This window comes from Hordeum vulgare, chromosome 1H (genome assembly GCF_904849725.1).
Source record: "Hordeum vulgare subsp. vulgare chromosome 1H, MorexV3_pseudomolecules_assembly, whole genome shotgun sequence".
Taxonomy (NCBI): domain Eukaryota; kingdom Viridiplantae; phylum Streptophyta; class Magnoliopsida; order Poales; family Poaceae; genus Hordeum; species Hordeum vulgare.
The window spans coordinates 494,141,962-494,152,135 of NC_058518.1; the positions used below are offsets into that span (position 1 = coordinate 494,141,962).

Here is a 10,174-nt window from a genome sequence, read left to right on the forward strand (position 1 = left end):
CAGGAAAAATGCAAACTTTCGACACTTGTGGGCAAAATTATTTCTTCTTAGTAATTTGCTCGATTGCATACTGAACAAACGAAGCGTATGGTTGGAGAGCTTGTGGGGTATCAACATCATACACTAAGTTTCGAAGAGCTTTAAGAATAACAATCTTGACAGTTTGAGAGCTTGAGCGTATGGTTCATGCAACTTTTAAAAATGTTCAAAGATTTGTAACCATTTAAAATAATTTTTCACACGTTTAGAAAATGTTCCTGAATGTGTAAAAATTATTCCCCAAAAATATAAAAGATGTTCATAACAAATAAAAAGAATATCTATAACCAGTAAAAAAACGTTCATGAGTGTGTTAAAAATTGTTCTCTCAATTCCACAAAATGTTCATGACATAAAAAAGAGTATCTATAACCAGTAAAAACTCTTCAGAAAAACGTAAAAATAAATCATGCAATTTTTCAAAAATGTCCTTGAGATGTAAAATAATATTCACTCCTTTTTAAATAAAAACATTAGATAAACTGAAGAAGAAATGCAAAAAATAAGAAAAACAAAAACATAAAAACAAACATGCAAAAATTGAAAAAGTATAAAAATAGAACCTATAAAAATATGTGAAAATAAAAACCAAATGAAACCTCCTTACACCTGAGCAAAAGGTTCTTAAAACCGCTCATTGGAAGGTTCCCGAAAACTAGTAGCCCCCAAAACCGTTGGAAAATTACGTTGGTCTACTTCGAACGAGGCCGAATGCGGATGCTTCTTCTCTCTGCAATAAGCGAGAGTGCGAGACATAGCTTTCTCGACTTTTACCTCAATAGCGACGGTAGTCACTCTGTCTTTTGCTTCTCCCTCGCCGCTTCTTCGAATGCCCAATCAAGCTCTGTCCTACAAGCCTCCTCATCTATCTTCTCTTCCATTCCATTCCCTCTTGAACCTTTCTCAAAATGTAATTTTTCTCTAGAGCTCCTTCGATGGAAAATCAACATGAAATTTTGCACACACCTATATAACCCCATGCATCTCCAGGAACATTTTTTTCAGTTTCCTTTATTTCACTGTTCATTCTAGGGCTCGTGTCGACTTAGCTTCTATAAGGTACATAAGTACAATTGTTTTTTGTTTTTGTTATTTTAATATTCCTATATATTCAGAAATGCTCTAAATATATACTTTCAACATTTTGTTTTATTAATTTTGTAAAAAAACTTCATCTATTAAGAAATGTTCACACAGATAAAAAAAAAGTGGTCACACATTTTTAGTCAAAGGTTCATGACTTTTGAAAATTTCTGGTACCATTTAACAAACATTTTCATACTTTTAAAATTTAGTTCATTACATTATTAAAAATATAAATATTTGTTCACACAATTTTGAAAAATTATCAAATATTTGTACCCATTTAAAATATTTTTTCACACGTTTAGAAAATGTTCATGAATTATTACAAGAAAAATAGAAAATGGTCATGAATGTGCAAAAATTTGCTCCGACAATACTAAAACTGTTCATGACATATAAAAAATATCTATGACCAGTAAAAATGTTCAGAAAAACGTAAAAACATGGTTGTGCAATTTTGGACAATGTTCATTACATGTAAAATAATATTCGCTCCTTTTTCACTAAAACATGCGAGAAATTGAAGAAAAAAAAAAGAGGAACCATAAAAACGAACATGAAAAATCGAAAAGTATAGGAATAAAACCAATATAAAATTATGTGAGAAAAAAATAATGAAACCTCCCAATAATAAACAGGCGAAAGGTTTCTAAAACAGCTCGCTGGAACGCTCCCCAAACTGGTCCGTAATAGGTCATCAAAACCGCTGAAAACGCTGATGGGCCGACCTACTTCGCCTGACGCTTTTCGTATCCGGTTTGGCATCCTCTAGATAGCTCTCGAGTTTAGAGAGGCTCCAGTTAGGGGTTATGACTGAATAGAGGATATACACTCCTTTTGTTTTTAAACATAAGTTTTCTTAAAAGATTTCATTACTTATTACAACACGGAGCAAAATGAGTGAATCTATACACACATACATACTGTAAGCTCTTCTATACAAATACAAGCAGCCGTCTCGTCGAGAGATTCTTCACATTAATAAAATAATCAGCAACAAGACAAGAAACCGTGTACGAAGCAACGAGACATTCGGTTACCAGATGTTCCTGACAGCCCAAGAAGCCACGGAAAGCCGCCACATCCAGAACTTAATTCCCAACAGCTCCACCTGTCAACCTCTCCCACTCCTCCAAACCCCATGACAAGCAAGAAAGATCGCCATATGGCAGCTGAAAGAGGAATAACCCACTCACTTTGCAGCAACATATGATATGACAATGATCGTCGATGCTACTAATTGCTAGCTAGCTTGCTTCCTTTCGATCGTCAACTACTTCATCTCAGAATCAAAACTGCGAGAGCAACGACAGCGACGGCCGGCGCCTACTCCATCTCTTGCTTCTCCCTCGCCGCTTCTTCGGATACCCCATCAAAGCCCCGGCCTGCAAGCCTCCTCCTCCTCCTCCTCTGGCTTCGTTTCCCTTCCCTTCCCTTCCCTCTTGACCTTGCTTGGCACCTCCATCCACGCTTCTCGGATAATTCCCCCGCTTCCGACGTTACCTTGCCTTGGACGCGTGCTGCATCGTCGGCCGGCCGACGCTGGCTATATGTGATCCTTCCAGCCCGGGGATCGATGGCGGACCATTTCGCGGTGATGGCGGGCCGGCTGCTCACGGCGTCCACGGTGCAGTCCGCCATCGACGAGGCCTCCAATGCAGCTTCGTCCTCGACGCCGACGTGCGGTGAAAAGGCCGTCGTCGTCAGCGAAGACGGTGGCGGCGGCAGGCCCAAGAGCGGCGTGCTGGTGGAATGCAGGATCTGCCAGGAGGACGGCGACGAGACCTGCATGGAGGCCCCTTGCTCCTGCAAGGGCAGCTTGAAGGTGAACGTTGAACTTGCTTATTAATTAGCAGCATCATGCATGGTGATCCATCTTTGGGTTGGTTTTCGGCGTTTAATCTGGAAAAACATGCTGGTAGCTTGGATCCTAAAATCTACTGTAATGCGTAGCTGTGATTGTTGTGATTGTGCCATGCCTAACACGTCTTCTTGTCTGAAACAAGCATCTGAATTTGGTCGGTGTCTCTCTTTCAGTACGCCCACCGGACATGCGTGCAGAGGTGGTGCGACGAGAAGGGGGACACCATATGTGAGATATGCTTGCAGGTGAACATTTGGTTTCCCTACCAACTTGTGCACATGGCTGACTGATGGAGGATATTGTCATCTCAAATCATGTAACGGTATGGATAATAGCATGCTTAATAGCTTGTTTTTGTTGATGACAAAACAGCAATTCACACCAAACTACAAGGCTCCTTCCAAGTTGTTTCAGCAGGGAAGAAACTCCATCTTCTTCAGGTACCAATAATTCCCAATGCTTCACTTGTCACACATATGACATCTCAAGTATGGATCACCTGATGCTCTTCTCCTTACCAGAACTCCTGCGTACATCCAAGCGCATGCCCGGAGCTCTTCCACCTCGACAAGCTACCAGTATGATCGCCAGGCTTCCACCCCGAAAGGTGTAATCTGTTGTCGCATAATTGCTATAACCGTAAGTGCCGGTGAAAAGTTACAGACATGTCCGTTGTTTCGTTCGACGGCTTGGGAAATTAACAGCCTGAAACATTGTTGCAACCTCAGCTCATGCTTCTCCTGGTGCTCCATGACGCCATCTCGGTCTACCTCGGCGATCAAGGCGTCTATACCGTTGCACTTGTCACCGTAAGTGAGGCTCTGAAAATTGGGGGACAATTCTCACGTTTTTATGGGACGCGGCTAATGTAAACTGGTGTGCGTAATTTTGTTTTGTGGAACCAGTTGCTCATGCTTAGAACCGCCGGAATTGTGATACCGGTCTACATCATCCTGGTCGCGGTGACCGAGCTGCTTTATCGACGCAGCGAGTGGCAGGTTTGTAAAAAAAAAAACTTTCGATCGTAGCGCCAAAAAACTTATGAAGTTTCTTGCTAACAACATTATGCAACACAATGCAGGCTATGAACGGTCAGGTTTCTGAACCACCAGCAGCAGCAGGGAGCTCGCAGCCGGTGCCGGTTGCTCCACAGCAACAGCGTGTGATTATCACCATCCAGTAGTGCACCAAGGGGAACAGATATGAACATCAGCCGTCAAGCATGTCACCTGGATGCGGTTTTGAGCTTCAGGTGTGCCATCATGTCGGCACAAGAGACGGAGGATATGTACATAATAATTGTGAGTTGCGGGCTTGTGGCTGTACGTATACGATCTTCGGGGTACCCGTGTATATCGAAAGAAAAACACATATGTACATTCATGGACACTTGCTTCAGAAGCAGTGAAGACAAAGTGTTTCTCCTATACAAGACAAGAGCAGGAGTACAAGATGATGTAGGAATTTTAGACTTGTGCAATGTACATTCGATGCACCGAGAAAATGCAGGAATCACTCGCTGCCGTCGTCTTTGTTGTTGTTGTCGTCAAATTCGCCAGTTCCAAATGCTACTTGTGTAAGGTATACTAGCCTTTAAGCGCACTCAATAATTTGACATCATGCTGTCGGTCGACAGCACGACTTTCGATACCATAGACAGAGAACATTGCGATAAAAAGTCACAAGGCGTCAGGATTAACATTGAGTTCATAATTTGAAGGATCAAATGGGCAGCAACAGCTCGCCCGTATCCACCGATCAGATCACAACTAGTATATGGTAAAAACAGAACTACATTTTGAGCCTACAACAAGGTGCAAGTTACGTCATCATGCTTCTGTAAGTTTTTCATCTGTATAAATGACAGCTCCATCATTGAATTGTGTGCGCTCTCTGTGAACTACTTACCAGGATTTTTAACCCATCCAGGAAATATAAATTCACGGGGGGCACCTCTGATGAAGTGCTCGGTGAGCAACCGGTGGGCTGTTTTTCAGTTCCAGTTCTTTCTTTGCCTGTAAAATCGACAAGTAGAACCTAATCACTTCTCTATGATTTGAATCCCGTATACGCACACAGCAATGAATGATATCCTACCAACCTAAAATTGTCTAATCATATTTTCTTTAAAGAATGTAAACGGTACGAGTACTTTCTGTTCTTCTGCTGGGTTCTCCAGAAGCAAGCTAGTGCTCCAAATGTACAGCTGGCAACGGCAACACCCAGGGCAGCTCCAATTGGGACTCTTGCAGCATGCGAGGAGGAGGCATCGTCAGAAAGTGCCGCACCTACTTGCGTCTTCCCTTGAAGAGACTCTATGTAGGTTTCTTTATAGGATGATACGAGCGTCTTCCCATAGTAGTTAACCAAGAATGGAAACACTTCATCCTCATTCCAGTCAACCTGCAAGGGTCCATCACTCGTCCTGCTTGAAGAACGATAGCAAGATGAGCAGAGTGCCTTTGGAGGCCAGATAGCCTTAGGAAATGATGGATCGCCAGTTCCCATATCCTTTTCTTCTTTCATCAACCTCTCATTAACTTTGTTATGTGTGCTCCATAGCCAGAGGCTGAGATCACGCGCTGACTTGAAGGGAACTGACACACTACAAGCAAAGGCCACCGTCAGACATGTAGTAGATTTTTTGTTTTTAAAACAACAATGTAACACAAAGTTTGTTTTGCAAACCTCGAGCACATATCATAGAAGTGTTTGCGGCATTCCTCGCAGATGAAGAAATTGTGTATGAAATCACATATTGATGTAAAGGTTGATTGGCTTTCTCCATCCCCAATTTGGACAGTAAGTGAATGCAGCAAAACCCATAGACCACAACTGATACAGGAAACAGTGTTAAGTTCATGTGATATTAAGATGTCAATAACTGCATTTTCATCTGCTTGTACCTACAGCCTACTTTGATTTCAAAAATGTATTTGAAAGAATGTTCAGAACATATGCAGAGAGCAGACGTCACCTAAATCCTCTTGTTTCACTTTTACTTCCACGGCAGAACATCTGCAGCAAAAACAAAAATACGAATATCAAATCTGAACTAAAAAAAATGAAAAGCACATACACAAATATTCCTTGTATCGTTTAGTTAACAGCTATAGGCTATGAAAATTGGCTCTACAAGGAAGGAATCACATGCCTAAAGCAAAGTATTGTCTTCTCATAAAATGCATCAGATATTAGGCTAGAGGAAACCAGGATTGAACAATCAATACCTAAATAAAGCATCAGTTTAGATTATGTGTGCGTGGGATATCAACACGGTCCCAATATAAGAGAACACGTAGAAAAGAAACCAGCATCAGGCTAAGCATAAGAAAGAGGACACATACCCAGTAACCGCGAGGCACCTCCTTCCCACAGATCTTGTGGTTATCTGCTGCAACACTTTCCAACAGTTTAGAACTGTCTTGTGAACTTAAAGAGAGGTTCGAAGGCCAGTGATCATCAAAGTTAATAAGTAGCTCAGCAGATCCTCTTCGACACCTAAGGAATCAACAAAATGTTACAAAATGAACAATGCAGAATAACTATACTTCATCACCATAAATTCAAAAGAGCACCCTCATACCTCTTGGATGGATGATGAGCCACCAAAATTTGTAAAAACCTTATAAGAGAGTCACGAGTGTCTGGTTTGATCATCTACAGTTTGCAAGTAACAGTAGTGGTAGTCAGCAAAAGAGGAGCAACCAGCATGTCAATTGTGAATTTTGATCATTTAACTAGAACCTTGTGCTCCAAAATTATCTGTAACGCATGAGCTGTTGCTTCCTCAACATCGTAAATTGCTTGAACGACCTAATACAACAGATTAAGTACATCAACGAAGGTTCTGAAGGACTCACAAACTACTTGTTAGTGCATGAAATAAGATTTTATGCAATTTGGCTCAAGAAATAAAGCATGCGGCTGTACCTGTTTAGGGTCTGAAACATTGTTTGGAAGCATATTTTCGTTCTCGTATTTTTTGTCATCCAAAGTGAATGAGCTGCACATAGCATAGAGGATATATTAATAAAATCCATCATGCCTGTAATGGTAAAAACAAACGAAAACATAGAAGCATCTAAGCAACAGAATAAGATGTTAAGCCTAAATACACATACCTATGTACTTAGTTAAGAAACAGAGGTAACAAAAATAGGTGCACAAAATTTCAATAGTTCGGTAGATGACATATCGACTGAACTTTTAGCAATAATGAAATAGTTGGGAGATAAACTTGCCTTTCCAGTTGCTTATTTATCCACTTAAGTAAACGCTCTGCTGTTCTTCCATCATCAATCAATTTGATTTCGCTTTTCTCTTGCTTCCGGTCCCACTTAGTGTTAGCAAATTTTGGTGGGGGTCCCCAAAGTAGGAAAGGGTAATGATCAACAGAAAATCTACTGCAAAGATCTACGTTCACCTGTGCTGCCAACATTCAAAAGAAATAAAGCATCACTGCATGCCAATGCACACCACTGCTTGAGGGAGTAATAAGCTATAGCAGTACAATTCAGAATATTATTGGGTTTTTGACAGAAATAATGATTAGACAATTAAATTAAATGAGAGATAAATCTTTTCACATGAGAAGAACCTCCTGTATTTCTAGCATTCAGGTTGACAATAACAAACAGGAGAACTATAAACTGAAGATGCACATCGATACTTCTCTAGGTTATTTCCCCATCCAGTAACAGAATTGCAACAATATCGCCTTTTAAAGTGCTGTACAAGAAGTACTGTACCTTTGATGCACAATCAACCCTAGCCATCAGTACTCTCCCAGGATGTGCAGCATCTGGACCATTGAAAAGCTTCGCAACCTTCTCATAATGAGGCTACAGGTAAAGAAGAAATCAATATTAGCAAGAGTGGCTTTCCAGATCATATAATTATATGATACATTCTACCACCATAGGCTCAATACCTTGTAGTTTCTGCAAGCTGGACACCTGCACAAGCATGATAGGCATTTAATTAGCAGAAATAAAAAAAGACGAAAACAAATGACATTAAGCAGGAATGAAATATAGAGTACCAACAGGGTGCTAAGAGTATGTTTCCAGAAAGGCAAGCGAGTCAATCCTTCAAATTTTGCATGATCAATGGTAAAATTAGGGGACAGTATGGTAGGTAAAGATGAATCCAAATACAGCAAGAAACAATTTACTAGGGACAAAAGAAGATATTCTATCAGTGAATTTTTTCAAAATGTGGAGCAGCAATATCACCCATGTGGCCATGTCTATTAAGGAGCTAGGCATAATGATTAATAGCTTAATACCAATAGCCTAGCAAGTCAAACCAAAATAAGCTTGGCAGGGAATATCTCTAGAGCAGAGATTCCAGAATGAAACACAACATAGTGTTGTAGAGTATTGAAGTGTTGGGCAGTGTGTTCCTAGTATGAGTTGACAAAATCATCAAGTTCCAGTCAGTAGGGATTTCAGACATAACACGAAGAAAGTACAATTACCCTGTTATGAACTTATGATACTACTCCATCTGTTCCTAAATATAAGTCTTTTAAGCGATTTCACTAGAAGTCTACATACGGAACAAAATGATTGAATGTATGCTTTAAAGTATGCCTATATACATCCGTATGTAGTTTAATAGTGAAACCTCTAAAAAGACTTATATTTAGAAACAGAGGGAGTGGTACATATGGAAAACCACACACGAGGGTCTAATATCGTGTTCAGCTGCTGATATCAGGGAGGAACAACTCATTTTCGATTTGGGGCGGCCAGATCGACAGCGGCATGAAACCACGCGCCACACCTCGGGCTATCCGGAACCATCGATTCGTATCCACGTCGCGGCTCCGGATCAAATCGACCCGAAGCGATTTCCCGTATTACTAAATATATATGTATAAATATAAAAGAGGACGCGAATCAAAGCCGGGGAGGGACTGACCAGTGGGCGAAGAACTCGACGACGGCGAACTGCTCCCGCGAGGCGGTGAGGAAGGCGTCGAAGCTGGTGGCGTTGAGGTCGACGGCGTAGTCCCCCTGCGCGGCGGCCCCGTCGCCGACGCCCAGCGACCGGAGGGCGTCCCCCCGCCCCGCGAGGGCGAGGAGGAGGAGGAGGACGGCGCCGAGGGCCATGGATCGGCGGGGGGGCTGGATCTCGCCGGCGAGGTGGGGGATCCGGCGATCCGTTTCGGACACCCGCGCAGCTCTCGTGCTGACCAGACCAGCAGTAGTACTACTACTGCCAGACGCCTCCGCCTGGGGTTTATTTGACTTTTAATTTAGGGGATGCGAAAGCTTTTTCCCGTAATTACGTCTGCGGATCCCTGATTACGCCGTGTAAAGGCGGGGCGAACTGGGATAGGATTGATTATCTGTTCGCTGAGCGGTGGGCCCGGATGGGTGGGCAGGGGGCATGTGGCCCACTGGTAGCGGGCTGGACATGAGTGCCTGTCGTGTGGCTTTGCTGGGTTGGGGCCGGGTGCTGTGCTACGTTGCGCTTTTTCGCAGGTCAAACAACGGTGCAGATTAGGCAGGCAGGCGGGCACAGTTTTGTTTGTTTGGTTGGGACGTCGCGGTTTCTCCCAAGCTCAGATCCTTCGTTCGCGGCATGGGCGAAATTTACCATGTTTGATTGAAACAGGGCCTTGTCTAGTGTGAATTTCACATCGCTGTTTCGGAATCTATGACACTCAGCCGGCATCCCTCCAAGCCGACCGGTCACTCATCGATCATAGAAAATTGATCGAGTCAGGGCCTTAAACGTTTGGACTGACTATCATCTATCATATACAGCCCAAGTATGAGGCGTATAGGGAGTGTTCGGACACGTCCGCCTGTCCCGCACTGGACTGCATCGGCTCCACATATATCCGTCATCATCCGTTCGTCAGACCAAATCCTAGTCACTTCACTTCATTCCCAAACTCCCATCCGCCACCCTCTGCCTCACCTTCCGCGATCACCGAACTTCTCCCGCATGAAGGGCAGCGGATCTGACTCCGACCAGTCCGGATCCATCGACTCGGGGTTCGTCCCATGTTGAGTGAAGGAGGCAATGGCGGTTCACATTGCATTTCGCCGCTCCCGCGAGGACTTCGTCCAGCCGACGGCAGGATCTGTCTGTCGCGACTCCATAGTGTCCGCTCAACGGACGCTCGGTTCCTCTACGACGGGATCATCGAGGTCCCGGCGGGTAGAC

The 10,174-nt window shown here is 43.0% G+C and overlaps 2 protein-coding genes across 4 annotated transcripts; one reads left to right on the plus strand and one right to left on the minus strand.

Moving 5' to 3' along the window:
• Positions 1-2,389: 2,389 nt before the first annotated feature.
• LOC123449404 (E3 ubiquitin-protein ligase MARCHF2-like) lies at positions 2,390-4,289 on the plus strand. Its single transcript, XM_045126618.1, has 7 exons — positions 2,390-2,950; positions 3,163-3,234; positions 3,362-3,429; positions 3,511-3,628; positions 3,718-3,798; positions 3,895-3,987; positions 4,071-4,289. Exons 1-7 carry the CDS (start codon positions 2,702-2,704, stop codon positions 4,170-4,172), a joined length of 783 nt encoding a protein of 260 aa, XP_044982553.1. The 5' UTR covers positions 2,390-2,701; the 3' UTR covers positions 4,173-4,289.
• Positions 4,290-4,663: 374 nt separating this feature from the next.
• On the minus strand, positions 4,664-9,239 carry LOC123449385 (sulfhydryl oxidase 1-like). Of its 3 annotated transcripts, none has more exons than XM_045126603.1 (12): positions 8,918-9,239; positions 7,923-7,947; positions 7,741-7,833; positions 7,234-7,415; positions 6,923-6,995; positions 6,737-6,805; positions 6,576-6,649; positions 6,337-6,490; positions 5,967-6,007; positions 5,678-5,824; positions 5,091-5,594; positions 4,664-5,004 (listed from the first exon to the last, which is right to left on the minus strand). In XM_045126603.1, exons 1-11 carry the CDS (start codon positions 9,106-9,108, stop codon positions 5,105-5,107), a joined length of 1,539 nt encoding a protein of 512 aa, XP_044982538.1. In that variant the 5' UTR covers positions 9,109-9,239; the 3' UTR covers positions 4,664-5,004; positions 5,091-5,104. The 3 variants fall into 3 exon arrangements, with proteins under 3 accessions (XP_044982538.1, XP_044982544.1, XP_044982530.1); XM_045126609.1 differs by having other exon boundaries at positions 5,142-5,594; positions 8,918-9,238; XM_045126595.1 differs by having other exon boundaries at positions 4,664-5,594.
• Positions 9,240-10,174: the final 935 nt, after the last annotated feature.